Below are 21,154 nucleotides of genomic sequence, written 5' to 3' on the forward strand. Positions count from 1 at the left end.
CGCCTGTCTTTAAAATCAACACCCATGTCTACATGCCTAACATGAACTACGAACGTGCACGATGTCACCGTTTTCAAAGATTTCCGATAACGGTGCCATTTTAAAAAACTTGCACTTTGAAACCTGTTTTCAGTCCCCAAAACGCCGTTGTCGTGCAAACGAACAGTCAAAATGCATAAAAGGTTTCCTGTTTTTGGCTGAAAACGTTGTGTAAACATTTGCACACTATAAAAGTAACTTAATCTGTTAATCACTCAAGTAGCTCCGATGTGATCGCGCGAATGCTCCATTACAGATGGTTTAGATCTATTTAAAATAACTGGAAGCACATTCAAGTTAAAATATCTGTTCTTCATCATTAAAATGGTGAATACACTTTATATCACCTGAAGTTGTCGAATCAAAGTATTACTGATAACATACAACAGTTCAATAAATTATAAGTTATTACATTTTAGAAAAACTTGTGAGTTGGCCAACTTTTTTTTCTCATTTTGGTCTGCCAACAAAAGCAGTTCGAGAAGAATTGACAGCAGAATCAACAGTTGCATTGCTTGTTTCCGAGCAAGACACAGTAGCTTCTTTTGAGAATGATACACATTTATGAACAAAATTGGTTTAGTAAATGATTCAATGGCTAAATGTTTCATAAAATCCCTTGCTTTATGTTGCGCAAATCAATGAACATTTAATGACTCGCATGACGTAATGATGTAACGTGCACTAATGAGAAAAAGGATCGTGTTTCTTTTAATAAGTGACAAAACTGCTACGAAAAGGTACCAAGCCAATCGAAAGAGATTTGAAATGAAGTTTTAAAGAAATAACTTCAGGTATATTGTGAAGAAAAAACAGCTGTTTTCATCCAACAAATAATGATTATTTACAAATGAAGTACTCACTCAAAGTTCTCATATAAAAGGAAATTTATTTTCACATGTCTGCAAAAACACTGTAGTGTGTAACACAGCTACACCTTAAAAGCGAAAAGAACTAATTTCAATGCTGTCGGCAAAGTAATTTGTTCAAAACGGTGGCAAACTTGTAAAATCCCCAAATAAAGGAACTTCCGATGTGTAGTATACAATGTGCATATGACATATAAATATATAGGCCATCTACAAATGTATGAGAAATGACAACAGTATTTCCTTCGGAAAAATACATCTGTGAGATAAAATAAATGTTTTGAGTATAAAGAGATTTATATATCAGAAAAAATATTTTAAGTAAATGCTTTTTTTTTTTACAACAAAATTTCACAAAAGCAGTATAGGAATTGCACCAACTCCGTTATAATAAACAGAGTTTCCTCATGAGAATCCTCTGACAAACAAGCTGTCTATACAAAATGAAAATGTACATTATCATATAGAAATCTGGCATTCAGACGCAAAAATGTATGTTTTACATATATTTATATCTATGTATAATTTTATTTTTATAATCACCTAGGCCTCCAAACCACAATTATAGACTGATATTATTCTTTTAAACCAAAGAAGGTTCTCAGCAAGACACATGTATCGCATAACAGATCAATTCTGGTCCTTATTGATAAGAGGAAAGGATGCAGACCTTGATTCAGTACAGACAATACTCAACTACAGCTTAAGCAGGTTTCCATGTAAAACCACAATCCATTGTCTCTGGAAAAAGGCAGCCGTTTGGTCTATTTATTTCAATTTGTTAAAACCCTCACAGTCTCTTCGTACTGATGTCTGTCCTCAGTGCAGGTTCATCAGGTGAATGAATGCTCATTCCCATATATGCTTGTTTATCAGCAGAATCTAGGCTTCTGTTCAAAGGCAGGCCTGCTGCACCTGTGTCAGAAGCTCCCCGAAGCGATCGAACAGGCCCTCGACCCATGTCCTGTTGCAAATGCATGTCTGAACCATCTCCTCCTGCCCCAGATCTTTACCTCGCGACTTCAACAACCGAATCTGATGAGAGAGAAACACACTGAACAAACATAGGACCCACAGTACTGTAAACATAAACTAGATATTTCATTTTCTAAAGAGCGAAATGTCACTGTTTAGGGGGTTCGGAGTTCGTTGTTTAGTGGAAGCAACCAGATTCAAACCCAAATCTCCCATATGAGCACCATAGCTCAACGTGAAGGAACTGCAGGGGGTATGAGTTGATGGAAAGCTAATAATTTATTAAATCCGAATATAAAATTACAAATAATAAATAATCAAAATAAAACAGAAAATGCAATATACTTTAGTGTGATTATCAAATCAAAAGCTAATTAAATAAGAATAGTCTTAATGCAATGTGTTCTTGGTTCCCTTTATTAACACATTTAAATTATTTCCAACATTTCCGTGGACAGAAGAATTTCACCAGCATTCCTTTCAAAATAAAAGTTTGAGAATTTAGAAGCCCAAGGGTTGAGGGTTTAAGAGTGAATCATTTAAGACGTAAATGTTGCAAGATTTTAGTGTAAGATGATATTTTACACTAAAAGTTAATTTAGTTAAAACTAATAATACTAATGAAGACCCTGAAATAAGTATTTTGTTGTTTTCAGCATGAGCAATAAGAGATTAAATATATATATATATAGATATATGAAAAAAATAATAACAATAAAAAAACTATATAATATTTTGAAATAATAAATAACAATAATACATTAAAGTAATGAATTAAATACAAATAAATATTAAATATTTTATCTGTACCATTTAACCATTAACCAACATCAGAGGACTGTGAATATGCAAATGTGTTGTTATTTTATAAAAAATATTAATGTAAAATCTCTGGGGGTGCTTCAAGTAAATGTGATGTCATGTCTGAGGGGTTCCAGCCAACAAAACATTTGGGAAACCTTGCGCTTGGCCAACGTTCAGGTCTTATTTTACTAAAGCAAACAGTGTGAGGTGGAGTATTTTACCACTGAGGATAAAACAAGACACGTCAGGGCTGATACTGATATGAACACCGCTAGTCAAAACAAGATGCTTTCAAAGATTCCTAGCGCTTGTCAGCAAGGACTAGTAGATAAACGCACACAAACACACACACATACTAATGCCTCACCTCCTCCATACACATCAGGTATGTGTGGTACTTATAGTGTTGTAGAGAGTGATACAGGGAAAACCACTTTGTTTTCTGCTGATCCACTGTGTATTCCTGATCGAGTGGGAAAAACAGAGAAATAAAGACAGTGACCTAAAAGCCAGTATGGTATACCTCCTAGTGGTCAAACAAAATGTAACCAGTTGTTATCAGGATATTTGGCATTCGCAACACTTGTACTGCTAGACCTGCAATACCCACCAGGGGAAGTTTGCAGGGCGATTTCGAGGGCTTCATGGTTTTCCTGTTGTAAGCCCTCCCACTTAACCTCACTTTAAAAACGGGAGTCTCGCAGTCTGTTTTCAGCTCGGTCACCACGGACAGCTCAGGCAAGCTGTCTAATGCATTCTGCCGGACAAAATAACATGCATTAGCACAGTGTCTGTGTTTACATGCACATATCTTCATCAGTCCTGTTTTCATTAGTCTGAATGCACATTTCAGCATTTCTGTGTCAAACTCTGCAAGCCTACAAAAACATCTATCAAATGTATTCTTAACAAATGTCTGTGCATGAGAAGAACAGTGCTTTCTTTCACTGGCTGTGTCAGAGAAATGATCAAGTCAGCTAACTAACAGAATTGATTGTGCATTTGAAATTTTTTGGCTTTCTTTTAGGGATATTTACAAGTATATATTTCCAAAACCAATAGGTTTGTGGGTTATTTTAATTACTAGTCAACTAGTTGGTTTTAAAGGAATAGTTTACCTGAAAATTAGAATCTGCTGAAAATGTAGTCCCCCTCAGGCCATCCAAGATGTAGATGAGTTTTTTTTTTCATCTGAACAGATATGGAAAAATGTAGCATTGCATCACTTGCTCACCAATGGATGCTCTGAAGTGAATGGGTGCCGTCAGAATGAGAGTCCAACAAGTTGATTAAAACATCACAATAATCCACACCGCTCTAGTCCATCAGTTATTGCATTGTGAATAAAAAAGTTTGTAAGAAACAAATCCATCATTATAATTTTCTCTCCTGATTCAGACCTCAATATTATGGATAGAGGACTCGTTTTTTGGCCAGAAGCAACAGTTTGAAGTTAAAAATGTCTTGATGGATTCTTACAAACAATTCGATGGACTGGAGCGGTGTGGATTATTTTGATGTTTTGATCAGCTGTTTGGACTCTCATTCTGACGGCACCCATTCACTGCAGAGCATCCATTGGTGAGCAAGTGATGGAATGCTACATTTCTCCAAATCTGTTCAGGTGAAGAAATAAAAAACTCATCTACATCTTGGATTGTCTCAGAGTGAGTACTTTTTTTAGCAGATTTTCATTTTCAGGTCATTCTGACGGCACCCATTCACTGCAGAGCATCCATTGGTGAGCAAGTGACGGAATGCTTCATTTCTCCAAATCTGTTCCAATGAAGAAACAAACTCATCTACATTTTGGATGGCCTGTGGGTAGGTATATTTTCAGCATATTTTCATTTTTGGCTTAAGTATTCCTTTAATTCAACCCCCCCCAGCCCCCAACCCAAAAAAACAGAAGCTATTAGTCAGAGTTTTAAATGTGACAATTATTGAGAGCTGAAGCAGGACTGTGATATACTGATGGCGACATGAAAAATGGTGACTAACTTTGAAGATCTGACCCATGCGCAGTTTGGGCAGCAGCCTGCGCCTGTTGTCTGTGATCATTCCATCCACCCTCTTCATGTGAGGCAGCAGTAGCTCGTCTGAACACAGGAGCAGATCAACCACAAAGGTCAGCTTCACCATGAGCCACTCATTAACACTCCTGTTACAAATCAGACAGTTTGATCCTCGACTTCTCACCGTTCTCACGCTCTAGCGCGTTCATGACGTCCGCGTCCAGGGCGATGGTGATCAGCAGCTCAACAAAGCTCTTAAAGCTTTCCTTCATTGTTCTGGTGTTCAGGAAACGTGAGGCGAACGGAACCGGAGGCTTAAACTCTAAGATGGGGATAAATGGGATTGGACAAAGAATGAGTGTGGAACAACAGCAACATTCAGACTGATCTTATTGATCCCCCATAAGACATTAGGGTGCGAGAAAATATTAGCCACTACAACCTGAAATATAAAAAATCATTCTAATTAGAAGATGATTCTGTAAAAAATTTGGTTTTGAATGTATGGTTCTAAGTGATATTGTCAATTTTAGAATAGTTGATTCTTCTATACATTTCTCAAAATTCCATCTGTAAAACTTGTTGGTGCACAAAACAAGTTGTATAATATAACTTTATTTATAATTTACATTGAAATTGACATTTCAGATTACACTTTGCAGAACGTCACTACAACATATTTTTGCTGTGTTCTTGTTGCATTTACGCAGCTATATCCATCCAGCAGATGTCCTTAGTGAGTGGAGTTTTGAGTGCATCATTTAGTTCAAAAACTAACACTGATGTGCACAGATGCACATTTGAACACAACGAGGTCATACTTCCTCTGCTGTCACATGTCTCACCATCATCCTCACTCACAGCCTCCAGTGAGGAGTCGGAGGGAGATGTACTGAACTCTTCTTTCCATTGCTTTCTCTTTTTAGGTGGCGGTTCAGCCTTGGCTTTTGGATGCTTGGGTCTGGGTTTAGATAGAGCTCTCTGTTGTGTTGTTTTCTCCGGGGGAGAGTCCGTCACAGACGATGCAGTCAATCTTTGGGCCAGAAGAGCTTTAGCATGAGAGCCTCTGGGAACAACAAATAAATAAATTAATGTCATTTGAAATATGTAGATTATCAAAAGTGTAGTCAACAAGGGAACGGTTTTGACAGAAAATGAAATACTGTGAATTTCATACTAGCTGGCTGGAATAGAGTAACGTGTGGGATCAGTTTGATGTTGAAGATTTCAAACACACTGGCAGGAGATTGATGTTCCATGGAAAAATATTTGGCTGAGTGGGACTGCACAATAGAGGCCTGTGGCTCAGCTTGACATTTTAGTGAAGAAAACTCTGTAAAAATCTGTATTCAGTTACACATTTAGAACTGATAGGAGGCATAAACACGACTGGTGACACCAATGTCTCTAAAGTAGCGACAGATTTTTTTTCCATATTGTGATGTATATCAGAGTGTAATCGATTGTCGATTATGGTTCTTAGCATCAGTTGTTGACTAGATGTTGAGATGTGGGCGTCTCCCAAAGTGGAAGATGATGAATGTGAGAAAACGTGAATATGTCACCAAATAGAAGATACAATGATTACATATTTATTACACTTTACGAGGTCAAAAATATGTTTAAAATGAAACATGCATGGATAACCTGTTTAAAATAAGACCTATAATATGCATTTAGAAAATAGATGGGGTGAATCTTCATTTCAGCCTGACTTTAAGCCATTTTGATAATGTCCTTTGCACAGCACATGCGCGTACAGCCCACAAATGAGGAAAGACTGAAATCTGTTTGTAAACATTACTTTCTAACCACGTATTTAAAATCTGACCAAAAAAACAACAACATTTGTTTCTTCATTAGCTGAATTCTCTTTAAGAAATGGTGTGTACCTCATTGAATGCATGGGCTTCCATCGTGGTTTCCTGCTGCAGACTCGAACATACTCCCGCTTGTTGACAGTATCAAGAAATTTGACATGTACTCTCCTGTACATAGACTTAGCATCACCAAAATACCCCAAATACTGTAAAAAAGGATAAGACACTGCCTGTTGTTCAAAGTATTTTGAGATACCCATTGGAAACACACTATGTTGGCACATTTTGTATTGGCACTTACACTGTTGGTGGCAAAGAACACTGGTTTCCTGTCCCTGCGCTCCGGTACAAACTTCTGCAGCAGGGCTTTCTGCACCTTCCAGATGGCTGGTGGTTCGACTCCCGCTTTCAATGTGATCTACACCCAAAAACACACACAAAAAAAGGTTTAAAAGAGACAAAGGGTTTGATTAAACACAGAGAGTCTGCCCTATGTCTCTTATGGTTGACAGGAGATGGGTGAAAACATAGATAACTGCTCAGCCACAAATGATACGTTACATTATGTAATTTCATCAATTTATGCAGAATAAGGCATTTATATGTGCTTTATAAGTACTAATAAACAACCAATTTGCTAGTCATATGCATGCTTATTCGCAACTAGCTAATAGTGAGAATTGGTCCCTATTTTAAAGTGTTACTGAATTATTATTTAACTAAATGGCATATTTAATTGGACTGGATCCTGCAAGTGGTTGTTCCATATCGGAAAGCAATATCCCATGCAGCCTAGGTGAACAGGTAACAAAGACAGGCATTTTCCACAAAAAAATGTGCACAATACTGGAACATGCAAGTAAGGGTTGATTTTATGTTGACTTCAACAGGCTCATAAAATTCCCAGCATACCTCCAGCCTTTCAATATCCTCATTCCTAACAACGAACTCGTCACGCTCCCGGTACATGCCTTCCCCTCCACTATCTGACAGCTCCTCGTCCATCAGGCCCTCGATAGCAACTGAGTTCAGTTGAACAGCTAGCTTGTCTGGAGGCACATCCTTTAGTAACTCCTCTGCAGACATCTTCTGTAGAGCTGTCTGTCGGTCCTGTGGCTTGTCATCAGTAGGCTGTGTACTCGAGGTCTGAAGTTGCTTTGTATTGTGACCTGAAGGTTTATATTGAAAATGGAGACAATGAACTAGGGTTGTCATAAGACCAAAATTTCAGTGATTTAATTACCAAATCTAGGGGTGACCCCGAATAGTCATTGATTCGATGCTTCGATTCGAGTATCCTGATTCGAATCCCAATCTCACAGTCGAATATTCATGGTGTGTTATGATCATGCCTTTGTGGCTATATGGGGGAGCTCAATGTCTAATTTCACATAGAACTACCGGTTTTCTCCCAATAAGGAGAAATATACAGCCTATTATAATAAAGATGTAAATGAGAATCTGAAAAGAAAGAAGCTTCAAATAAATATCTTGCATCTTGGCAGCAGAAATTAAAAACTTTAACAAGACTCAAATTTACATAGGTAGAGTGAAAGACTGGATTTTTTTGATCAGGTAGGGTACAGGTGATTTATAAAACTTTTCAGCTGGTTTATATATTTATATAATGTATATTATTTACAGGTGCAGTTCAATAAATTAGAATGTTGTGGAAAAGTTCATTTATTTTTAGTAATTCAACTCAAATTGTGAAATTGTGATGTTTTTGGCTCACATTTAACAAAAACCCACCAATTCACGATCTCAACAAATTAGAATATGGTGACATGCCAATCAGCTAATCAACTCAAAACACCTGCAAAGGTTTCCTAAGCCTTCAAAATAATCTCTCAGGTTTGTTCACTAGGCTACACAATCATGGGGAAGACTGCTGATCTGACAGTTGTCCAGAAAACAATCATTGATACCGTTCACAAACAGGGTAAGCCATAAACATTCATTGCCAAAGAAGCTGGCTGTTCACAGAGTGCTGTATCCAAGCATGTTAACAGAAAGTTGAGGGGAAGGAAAAAGTGTGGAAGAAAAATATGCACAACCAACTGAGAGAACCACAGCCTTATTAGGATTGTCAAGCAAAATCGATTCAAGAATTTGAGTGAACTTCACAAGAAATGGACTGAGGCTGGGGTCAAGGCATCAAGAGCCACTACACACAGATGTGTCAAGGAATTTGCTGAACAACAGACAACATCAGAGATGTCTTACCTGGGCTAAGGAGAAGAATAAATGGAATGTTCCCATTGGTCCAAAGTCCTCTTTTCAGATGAGAGCAAGTTTTTTTTATTTCTTCTGGAAACCAAGGTCCTATGGTCTGGGGGAAGGGTGGAGAAGCTCATAGCCCAAACTGCTTGAAGCCCAGTGTTATGTTTCCAGTCTGTGATGATTTGGGGTGCAATGCATCTGCTGGTGTTGGTCCATTGTGTTTTTGGAAACCAAAGTCACCGCACCCGTTTACCAAGACATTTCATGCTTCCTTCTGCTGACCAGCTTTTTGAAGATGCTGATTTCATTTTCCAGCAGGATTTGGCACCTACCCACACTGCCAAAAGCAGCAAAAGTTTGTTAAATGTTGGTGTGCTTGACTGGCCAGCAAACTCACTAGAGCTGAGCCCCAGAGAGAATCTATGGAGTATTGTCAAGAGGAAAATGAGAAACAAGAGTCCAAAAAAAAAAAAGGTGAGCTGAAGGCCACGGTCAAAGAAACCTGGGCTTCCAGACCACCTCAGCAGTGCCACACACTGATCACCTCCATACCACGCCAAATTAAGGCAGTAATTACAGCAAAAGGAGCCCCTACCAAGTATTGAGTACACGTACAGTAAATTAACATAATTTCCTTTTTTTATTGGTCTTACGAAGTATTCTAATTTGTTGAGATCATGAATTGGTGGGCTTTTGATAAATGGGAGCCAAAATCACCACAATTAAAATAACCAAATACTTAAACTACTTCAGTCTGTGTGCATTGAATTTATTTAATACATGAGTTTCACAATTTGAGTTGAATTACTGAAATGAATTAACTTTTCTACGACATTCTATTTTATTGGGATGCACCTGTATCTCATATAAGATGCTTTTGGTTGAGTTGCACTGCAGTAAAGCATTTCACTGTAGTGCGGTGATTATTTCTTCAGCGCTCAGTGCGAGTAGGACAAACAGCAATGCAGAATATTAATAACTATGGCTTGGACAGTCATACACATACCATTATAATGAGAACACTATTATAATAAAATGAGAAAGGAGTGGCTAGCAGAACTCTGAAGGAGTTCATTCAGAGCCGCACAGACACGTTCACTTCTGCATTCGGGGCATTGCGTGCAGATAAGTCATAATATTAACGTTATGTGGTACAAATAATAAAACGTATTCTATATGGGATAAATGATGAGTTAAAATCCATTGATTAAAAACCTGCTAAATTCTTCATTGTACTGGTCATCTTCAGCAAGCAGCTCAAAAGAGAAATGCAGAACGTTAATAACTAAGCTACTGTCATATACATAACGTTATAATGAGATAACATTATAATTTTTATGGTTCTTTGGTTTCTTATGGTTTAGCTGACTTTTAATGTTAACTATCTTTTAATCAAAACATAAAACATAATCTTTCCCCCGTTTGAAGATTTAGACATGTTTACTATGAATTATGAAAGAAAATGTTTCCCATACCTAACTTGTGCTTTTTGTCTGAGGGCTCGTCTAAAGATGACAGTGCAGAAGTAATGCTCTTTTGAAGATCCTGGTTTTTTCCCACTGAATCGTCTTCATCAGAGGAAAACGATGGTAGTGTTTCCAGGTTCCTCTGGAGCTCCTCATCAAGTTGCTTTGTAGAAATTACACTCTGAGGATCTGGAGATATCAATGGGGTTGAAGGAGGGGGAGGTTTAAAAGGAATAAGTAATGGATTAGGAGGCCTCTTGGAGGCCAAAGTCTTTCTAGTGCGATTGGCTGACTGTATCTGTGCAGATGATAGGTTTTGTCTCAATCCAGATTTCAGAAAGTCCAGGAAGGACCCCAAGAATCCAGTTTTAACCTCTGGCTGTTTTTCTTCAACCTCTCTTAATTTCTGATGCATTCTCTCCTGCTGTTGGTAGCTATCATTTGAAACCTCTGAGGTAGAAGTTGAACTTGCCTCGCTGGCATGAGAATTCTGACGTTGTGTGCTTCTCTTCTGAGATTTGGGTTGACCATTTTCATCTTCAACAGATTGTTTTGATGAACCTTTTGATCTGGGTCGTTTTTTTGGAAAGTCATCTGTAGGATGTTGACTAGGACTATTATCGGTTTTAATGCCTTTCAATATCTTTGGCTGGCTTATATTATTTGATACATTTTCAGTATTCTGATGTTCTGATTGACTTTGCTCCTGGCCAGCCAACTGAAAGTCAGAGGACGTTGTATTACTAACAACAAGTGCATTAGTATTCAAAGCAGAGCCATGGTTAGAGTTTACAAAATGTGCCTTGGGTAACACATTATTTTTCTCATGAGTGTTTGCTACCTTGTCAGATATTTCTTGCGCAGGGTTGTTTCTTACCTCTGGTTGGTTATTAGAGTTTGAGAGTGCAAACGCTTGGTGTCCCTCCATTTCATATTTGGAGCATGTTGTTTGAGCACCAATTATAGTCATGGCTTGTGAGTTAGTGATTATCATATGCTGAGATGGGAAACTATCAAGTCTGTTCTCAGCTGACTGAAAATTGCACTTAGAGTCTACAGGGTTGGCTACCGATGACAAGTTGGTAACAGATGACGTGGATTTGACAAAGTCCTGTGGTGTGACGCCACAGGCGGCTGCGGTAGCAGCAAGGATGTCATCCACATTCGACAGGATGTTCCTCTCATCTGCCAATAGCATCGAGTCAGGAAAGTATACAGAACTGAGAGTAAAGTTCTGCTTTGCGTCATGAGGATTTGACTGGTTAAAGTTGTCTTTTTGTGTTAGCTCCTGTTTAGTGGACTTTGTCGAGTTGGGCACTTGGTGAGAGACAACTTGCTGGTTGTGAGGCCCATTAATGGTCAAATTAACAGTGTCGCTATTCATTTGGAGATACTGGACTGGTACAGACTGCATGTACATAGTCTGCTTGGACTGATTCTGGCCTGAAGGGAGTATAGGCTGTTGCAGAACGATCATGTGTGTGGGATCAAGGAGAACCTGGGCACTGGGAATTCTAATGAACTGTGTTTGGTCCTCAGACAAGTGTCTGGGATCTGTCGATTGAACTCTGATAATCTGACCCTGAAGGTTCTGCTGCTGAGAACTGGCCCCTTTTAGAAGTAGAGTGTGCTGTTTCAGCTGGTCAGCACTCAAGGGTGCATGGGTGGAGTGCATCAACAAAGGGTTACTCTTGGGGTCAGAGGGGGTATTGGTACTGGTAGCAACCTCCTTTGTGGTTTCCAAATGTGTAAGGATCAGCTCCTCTGTTTGGGAGTTACTACGAATGACACTTTGGGTGTTATGCATGTCTTCCATTTTCAAAACTACATAAACATCATCTTTTACGCTGTTCTGTGCTCTGACTTCATTGGCTGAAAGGGTTTGAAAGGAGGTCAACATAGAGCCTTTCTGTAACGACTGCACATCCTCAAGAGGAAGCTCTTCAGAGCACTCTTTTGAGGAAAGAAACATTCGTTCATCTTGTTGATGTGGTTTTAACTCAACAGAGGACTGGTTGTTTGGTAAAGCTTGGGTGTGAGTGGCAGGAGAGGAGGTTGATGACTGGACAGACGACAAGTACTTTTGCTGTAAAAGGGCACTGTCTGTCTTGGTACCAGAAGAAGAATGCATTAAGATATAGTCCTGTCCTGGGTTAGTGGATGATAAACTTCTGGCATGACTGGGTGAGAAGGAAGAGATGGGGGTTAGAGACTGACTTGACACATAGTTCTGGGATGCTATGCTAGCAGATGTCAGCCCCTGGGTATAGAAACTTATGGTTGGCAGGCCCTGAGAGTGGCTGGAAGAAAAGCTTTGAGAAGGATTTCCCATGCAAAGAGTTTGGACCTGTGTCTCATACCCTTCCCTGTTTCCCGCAGGCAGCAAACCCTGCTGCTGATTAGAAGAATAAATAAGAGACTGGCTCACAGATGTCTCGGCTTCAGATTGATTAGCAAACGATGGGAGAGTTTTGTAAATCGAAGGAAGCTTCTCAGGCAAACTAGAAGAGAAGGCTTGTGTTAGGCTGAGGTTGCTCGACAGGCTTTGAGATGTGATATAAGTGTGCGAGGCACTAATGGAGACCAGACCTGGAAGCTGCGTGGATGTGTATGGTTGTGACTGGCTAGCGATTACTGAGCTTTGTTTCTGGGCTGGGGAGGAGTAACTCTGCGGCTGTATGCCTGGAGAGCTTGCCTGGGCTTGAGTGTCTGTGTTCTCACTGGGATGTTGAGCCATTTTGGAAGAACTGTCTTTAACCTTTACTCCAGATGAGCTGGAGAACCCAGGGGTGGGGGCAGAAGAAGCATAGGCCTGAGTTTGAGAAGTTGTCTTCTGTTGTGCGGTGCCATTTAGCGATGAAGAGTCATCCGCAGGACTACAGGGTACGGGTGTGTGCGGTGAATGGTTCTGTTGATATGAAATGTCACTCTCGTCATGCAGGTAACCCTGTAAGGAGTGCTGAGCACTGCTAGCCAGCTGCTCCTGAACTAACTGAGTGCTAGAAGGCCGTTGGTGGTGCTTGATCACACTACATTCACGCTGAAGTGCTCGTTCAATGGAGCCTGAGAAAACTGGGCAACCGTAAGGCTGAGGGGATTGCTGGGTGCTGCCCAAGGATGCGGACAGCAGGCTGAACTGAGGCTGAAGGAGGTGTGGGGCTGACTCTTGTGCTGAGCGATAGGTGGAGGACTGGGGTGGCAAGCCAGCCCCTAGAGACGTACAACCAAAAGCAAGTGCAGTTGGCACAGTGTACTGGGAGGATTTGAGCTGCAGCAGAGGGTCATTAGGGGATAGCAGACCATTTGAAGAGCTGAAAGTGCGTTCCTGAACAGCAGGTGCTGATGTAGTGGTAAAACTTCTGGTAGGAAAGGCACTAGGATGCTGGTAGGATGAAAGCGCAGAAGGCGTCGGGAATGTTCCTGATGGATGCAAGGCGCCGGTGAGATGAAGTTCTGTTGAAGAGTTTGCACCTATAGCAAAGAAAATAAAAAAGTTTGACGCACTGCAGGCAGAATTTGTAATTACATGACATCTCTAAATCAATTTCCTTTTGCACCAAAATGCCACTTTCTGTTACCATAACACTTAAGGGGCTCATATCGTGAGAAATCAAAGATTTCTCTGAGATAAAAGAGTTAATTGCGCCATTTAAACTGTAACTTTCTTCAGTCCAAATAGACCATCTAAAAAAACTAACCTGCAAAAAATTATTTTCTTCGTACCTATTCATTCAGCTATATCAGGGTTTAAAAACATAGCATGCCCAGTTACAGTGAGATGAAAAGGAGAATGCAGGATTGATGGTATTTTTACTAAACACCACAAGATCTAATGCTAAGAGTAAGCAGAAATAAGGAACCTGATTCTTTCAGTCTGAATTTAATCATTTTAGTGGTGCATTTCAGACAGAATGTTTTTGTGAACATGTCAATATGTAATACAGACTTTGCTATGAGACTGCTATTGAAGGATGGAACAGTGTAAACTATAATAGATACAACAACATAATTGCAGTCTATGTGTAAGTACAGCAATGTGCCAAATTATTTCATGTGCAAAGAAGGAGTTTATAAAACAGTCTTAAATGCCAGGCTGCAAAAATTTTGTTTAGTTAAAAATTAAATTTTAAGTGAGGGAGGAAAATGTTCATGAAATAATAAATAAAGACCTACTAATACATGGAACATAGGGGAAATTACATTTTATTATTATTTTTTCTACTATCAGCTAGTTTATTTCATATAAGCCCAACTATCTAGTTCATGACCCTTTAAAGGGTTAGTTCACCCAAAAATGAAAATTAGACTATGTTTTACTCACCCTCGAGGCATCCTAAATCTATATGACTTTCTTCTTTCATACGAATCCAGTCAGAGTTATGTTAAATATTTTCCTGGCTATTCCAAGCTCTATCATTGCAGTCAGTGGGTGTTGCAGTTCAACAGTCCACATGTGTCATCCTCCGGAACGGCTTCCAACATATGACAGATACCAGAAGTGAGAGAAAAGTGTTTATTACGTTTGAAATATTAATATTTTTCTTACAAAAATGCATGGGTTCGCTACAGGAGGCCTTTATTCACATCCCGGACCCGTCTGCTGCACATTTAATTATAGATGGGCGCACTTTATTTGACGACTTGTGGACTGTTTAACTGCAACTGCAACTGTTTAACCGCTGACTGCAATGACAGAGCTTGGAATAACCGGAACAATTTTTAAAATAACACCGACTGGATTCGTCTGAAAGAAGAAAGTAATATAAATTTAGGATGCCTCGAGGGTGAGTAAAACAAGCTAATTTTCATTTTTGGGTGAACTAGCCCTTTAAGCATCACTGGCAGCTGGGAAACTATAAGTTCTATTATCACTGATAAGATGGTGCAGCAAAAACCTCAGTGGTTCCTTTAAATTAGAGACATAATACATATTTACCAGTTTGCCAGGATGGGCTTCTAAATGAAGGGAGAAGAGTGGAGCCAGCAGGTCCAGCCTGAAGGCCTCTAGATTCAATAGCGGCGAGGAAGTTCATGACTGATGATTCAGTAGTGTTGCTACTGGCTGTGCTGTGTGTTGAATCAAACACTCCTAGGACAGAGATATCATAGACAGACAACAGGCTGTCAATGACTTCAAGGAGTAATAGGCTATATCCCATTACAGACTGAACCTCTAGCTTACCTGAGGGATGGTGGGTGGTGGTGGTAAACGTAGGCTGGTGACTAGAGGCAAAGGTCTGCCGTTGGAGAAGCTCAGAGTCCAACGGTGTAGAACCATAACTAGAACTATAATGTAAAAAGGTCACCTTTAGGTATTATATTTTGCACATTTCAAAATTCAACCACAACCTTGATCTCATGCAAAAATCTTTAATCTTCAATTAAGACAGGCGCGTTTATAAACAGTATCTTCACACGTAACAAATTCTAGAGGTGTTTACTGTACATGTTTGCGCAACTCTAAACTATTTAGTATAACAAAAACAAACTATTCCAGACATAATAGCAGATATTACTCGAATTCTCCGTGATGCAGACTAGTTTGGAAGTAGTAGTGTATGTAATAGGCCAGTAGTAGTTGCATAGACTGGTTAATTATATGTGCATATTTATACACGTTTTCTGTCATAATCACTATATCATCATCATTATAAATGTGCTATCTATACTTCACAGCTAATCAGACAAAGGAACAAGCTACAAAGACAATAGAAAGATGTCAAAGAATCATATGGAAACTATTTTATTTGGTTATTTTGTTTTGATTTTAGCAATGCCACATCTCTTTCTAAATAGAGGAAAGTCGGCATTATATAATTTTCCAAATAAACATCTGCGTAAGTAAAGGTCACAGCTGGGGAAGTTCATTTGGATTTGTTTCCTGACTGATTTTGATGGTTTCAGTGTGGATGGCTGTACAGATCTTGCATAAACCAACAGAGTGAATATCCATCAGCAAGTTTTACTCTGTTGGATTCCTATTAACTGTTATATTTCAGTTAGTAGCACAGTCAGCAAACTAACAAACTGACACAGTGTGGCAGCATACAACTGGAGGATCAGACAAAACCTAAATTTAGAGTCCCTCACTGGTGACTTACACTCAGATGTTAAAACTTCAAGTGAAAGCTGATCATTTTTATGTAAAAGAAAGACAGTAAATGCAACTACTGAACAGACTTCAAGTCCCACTATGAATGCTGAATAACTTAATGTAGGCTACCTACTGGAACTGATATAAAAAAAGGATATTATGGACAAATATTAAACTTGTGTCTATTTGTTACTGAATATATATATATATATATATATATATATATATATATATATATATATATATATATATATATATATATAAAATACATGCAAATGAGTGAACAGAACTGTCCATGCAATTATTTGCATGCTAGTACAGTGTAATAAACCAAATGTCCCTTGTTCTGACTGGCAAACCACCTAGTGCTTTTATTTCTGACAAGATAATACACAATACAAGCAGGATTATATAACATGACAAGTTGCATTATAAATGCATTCCGATTGCATTATAAAACAGCTAATGAGTTCTCATAATTATAAACATAGTTATAATACACTACATTAAAATATATATATATATTTTAATAGTTTTCTGGCTGATCTATCATGTCATGTGTTATGACATAGAAAGATTTAGGCAAAAAAATACAGTAGACCAAAAATGTGCATTTTAAGGAATTATGAATGACTCTATGTAGTACAAATTTAATGGGAATTTCCAAAGAATCAGATCGCTTAACTGTCAAAATGGGTCAGTTATAATGTGTCAACCAGAAGTTTGTTACCTGGCCACAGTCAGACACATGCAAGTCTTAAAAAATAGCATTCTGTCTACCCTGTTTTGCACTTATGACAGATACCGGAAGTGAGAGAAAAGTGTTTATTACGTTTGAAACATGGATATTTTTCTTACAAAAACGCATTGATTCACCTCCCGGAACCCTCTGCTGCACATTTCATTATGGATGGGCGCACTTTATTTGATGACTAGTGGACTGTTCAACTGTAACACCTGCTGACTGCAGTGACAGAGCTTGGAATAACCAGCACAAATTTTACTCCGACTGGATTCGTCTGAAAGAAGTCTTAGACCTACAGTCGTGGCCAAAAGTTTTGAGAATTACATAAATATTGGAAATTGGAAAAGTTGCTGCTTAAGTTTTTATAATAGCAATTTGCATATACTCCAGAATGTTATGAAGAGTGATCAGATGAATTGCATAGTCCTTCTTTGCCATGAAAATTAACTTAATCCCAAAAAAACCTTTCCACTGCATTTCATTGCTGTCATTAAAGGACCTGCTGAGATCATTTCAGTAATCGTCTTGTTAACTCAGGTGAGAATGTTGACGAGCACAAGGCTGGAGATCATTATGTCAGGCTGATTGGGTTAGAATGGCAGACTTGACATGTTAAAAGGAGTGTGATGCTTGAAATCATTGTTCTTCCATTGTTAACCACGGTGACCTGCAAAGAAACGCGTGCAGCCATCATTGCGTTGCATAAAAATGGCTTCACAGGCAAGGATATTGTGGCTACTAAGATTGCACCTAAATCAACAATTTATAGGATCATCCAGAACTTCAAGGAAAGAGGTTCAATTCTTGTAAAGAAGGCTTCAGGGTGTCCAAGAAAGTCCAGCAAGCGCCAGGATCATCTCCTAAAGAGGATTCAGCTGCGGGATCGGAGTGCCACCAGTGCAGAGCTTGCTCAGGAAGGGCAGCAGGCAGGTGTGAGCACATCTGCACGCACAGTGAGGTGAAGACTTTTGGAAGATGGCCTGGTGTCAAGTAGGGCAGCAAAGAAGCCACTTCTCTCTAAAAAAACATCAGGGACAGATTGATCTTCTGCAGAAAGTATAGTGAATGGACTGCTGAGGACTGGGGCAAAGTCATATTCTCCGATGAAGCCCCTTTCCGATTGTTTGGGGCATCTGGAAAAAGGCTTGTCCGGAGAAGAAAAGGTGAGTGCTACCATCAGTCCTGTGTCATGCCAACAGTAAAGCATCCTGACACCATTCATGTGTGGGGTTGCTTCTCATCCAAGGGAGTGGGCTCAGTCAGGTGTGTGCAAGTTTAAGGCAAATCAGTGACAGCATAAAATAAGTCACTGTGTAAATTTGCCTGCACGTGGCCCTTCTGCAACACTGATCGATCAGTTGTTTACAAACCTCCTTCGTGTCTGCAAAGTCATTCTGACTGCTGTGCATTGCGTGCAGTTTTAGATAGGAAACAACAAGCTAACAGTCCTTAACCTGCACTTTAAAGTGTTTTAAGTGCAGTGCGGGTTTAAATGTGATTCAACAGATGTACATCAACACGGTGTATAACTGCAGTTGTAAACGCATTAACTCCGTTAAAACTACCTTTATATGTGTCTTAACACTTTTAAGTGTGTGTATGTTTGTGTCTTTCGCTAGGACTTCTAACACCGGAGTTTTCTTCGGGAGGCGACCCACCCTCTCGTACCTGGGTTTGTGGGCCCAGTCCGGGCTCTGAGCCGCCGCGCTGCCCGTCTCTGTGAAGCTGGGGCTCGGGTAACTCCTCTCCATCATCCGCCTTGGATCGGGAATGACGCGCGTCCCCCGATATAGCTACACATTCAACCGAGCGTGAGAAAATCACATATTTCTCTAAACATTACGTGTCCTGCGGTGCACCGAGCGCTGGTCCCGGGGGTCGGGCGGATGATTTGTGCTGTGGTTCAAGCGCAGGGTGAGAATCGTTGCTCGTGAACCCCAAACAGAATCACACAGAGACAGAAGCGCTGCTGCCTCAAGTCCCCATGTTGGCGTTTTCTCCCTAACATTCACTTCCGACAAACTTTAGATGGAAGTTGTTTACCCCCCCTCCACTCTTTCTCTTCACACATACACGCGCATCGTGTATCCCTGTGGAGAGTTTAATATGTTACTAAAACTAATAGGCTACAATTATTACACCCTCTCCCTGTCAATAACCTTTGCCCAGAATACACCTTTGCATTGTGATCAGGAACAGTTATCAGTATGAATAGTTAGGGCATGTTCCCTCAGGTTTTCCTTTTGTATACAGGTTTTATTTATGATTTGGCCCATATATGAATTTTCATATGCTGCGTTCCAGGCAGGTTTTTGAGCCCGTAATGCCTGGTTCAGATTACACGATTTTAGCCCGATTTTGCCACGATCCGTTTGACTTAGAGTGTCGTGGGAATTCGTATACGACAACGGGCGTCGGGACGCAAGATTCAATCGTTTCATATCGTATAGTGTGTCATAGCGGGCGACAGCCTACGTTGCGTCTGCGATGCTTCACGACACCACGACAAAAAGACTAGCATGTTTAATTTTTTTTCGGTCCTCCACGGCGGGTTCTAACACGTGTGACATTGACCAATAGGAGCACAGACGCATTTCCATTCACAGCTTTCAAAAATGCCCAAACGAAATAGAGACGATGGTGTTGCTAACGATTTCAAACCAGACTCACGACTTTATAGCGTTCCAGGCAAGTCACGCCAAACTTCCTGATCGCAAGCAATTGTAGCTAGATTATTAATTTTATTGCAATGTTATATTTTCCTAAAATCTTTTTTTCAACGTGCACCACTTGCGTAAACACTGCATCCATATGCAATATTATCCGCAGAGGCTGCCATTGTTGTTTCGCAGGCTATGTGACGTCAGAGTTCGTAACTCGGAGTACATCAATCTAGTACGAGTTCACGGGTGGGAAGTCACGGGTTTGACTGCTGTTCCAGTGCACTTTCATGGGTAGAAGGTTGGAAAAACACGGGTTACGGTTTGCCTGGAACGCGGCATTATTCTTCTGAGATTTAGAGAACTGTGCACCTCTAACATTAGCTAAAGGTACATTGATCCATATAAGACGTCTTAAAGAGATAGTTCACCCAAAAATGAAAATTAGATGTTTATCTGCTTACCCCTAGGCCTAGGGCATACAATCTTAGAACACAAATTATGATTTTTAGCTCCAGTCGTTGCAGTCTCTCAGTCGTACAATGCAAGGCAATGGTAACAGAATCTATGAGTAAATGCACAGACAAATGCATATTAAACCCTGTGGTTCGTGGCGATACATTGATGTGTAAAGACTCGAATTGATCGTGTCTTGCTGCTGTGAAGCGCGCTGTCAAACTCCCAAATCTCAATTATTACAAACTTTTCTCCAGTAGTGTACAAAAAATTTGTTTGGGATTTTAAGTAGAACTTGAAAATGCAAGTTACCCAACATTTTTGTAATCAACACCCATTAACCTGCTTAACATTTGCAAACAATATCTGACTCTCCATAGACCTTGAAATTGTATTGTCATTTACTTAAAAGTTATTTTGGTGTATTAGCTTTAGTGACAACTAAGCCAAGGATTTGAAGCTTAAAATCATATTTTGTGTTCTACTGAAGAAACAAAGTCACCTACATCTTGGATGCCCTGGGGGTAAGCAAATAGACATCTAATTTCCAGTTTTGGGTGAACTGGGTATCCCTTTAATGCCATTGCATTAGCTAATAAATGATTTTTCTTGTTTGTCTCAGAACTAACTTCACCTTTCAGACCGTTTCCTTCAAGTTCGGAGAGGTTTGCTAATACAGTGGATTTCAAGCTGTGGTTTGGCAAATAGTTAAGTTTACAATGCAGCACTTAGTTTTAAATAATATATAACATCTATAACATTGTATATATAATAGGGTTTAAACAATGAATAATTTATTTCATATTTAAAATGTTTTGACTGATATTATTTTGTGTAATAAATTGTGTGGCTAATACATTGAAGAGAATGTAAACTAACGGTCCAAAAGTTTGGAATAAGTACGATTTCTTGAAAGAGGGCTCTTATGCTTATCAAGGATGCATTTACTTGCTAAAAAACAGTAATATTACGAAATATTATTACAAAT

At 39.4% G+C, this 21,154-nt stretch overlaps 1 protein-coding gene across 1 annotated transcript; it reads right to left on the reverse strand.

Moving 5' to 3' along the window:
* Window positions 1-908: 908 nt before the first annotated feature.
* Window positions 909-19,310, reverse strand: LOC132155866 (glutamine and serine-rich protein 1-like). Its single transcript, XM_059564606.1, has 13 exons — window positions 18,719-19,310; window positions 15,394-15,497; window positions 15,148-15,300; window positions 10,221-13,682; window positions 7,435-7,691; window positions 6,824-6,940; window positions 6,595-6,728; window positions 5,548-5,768; window positions 4,887-5,024; window positions 4,689-4,786; window positions 3,298-3,444; window positions 3,055-3,150; window positions 909-1,943 (listed from the first exon to the last, which is right to left on the reverse strand). The coding sequence occupies exons 1-13, from the start codon at window positions 18,802-18,804 to the stop codon at window positions 1,803-1,805; spliced, it is 5,154 nt and encodes a 1,717-aa protein (XP_059420589.1). The 5' UTR covers window positions 18,805-19,310; the 3' UTR covers window positions 909-1,802.
* Window positions 19,311-21,154: the final 1,844 nt, after the last annotated feature.

Source organism: Carassius carassius, chromosome 13 (genome assembly GCF_963082965.1).
Source record: "Carassius carassius chromosome 13, fCarCar2.1, whole genome shotgun sequence".
Lineage (NCBI taxonomy): Eukaryota > Metazoa > Chordata > Actinopteri > Cypriniformes > Cyprinidae > Carassius > Carassius carassius.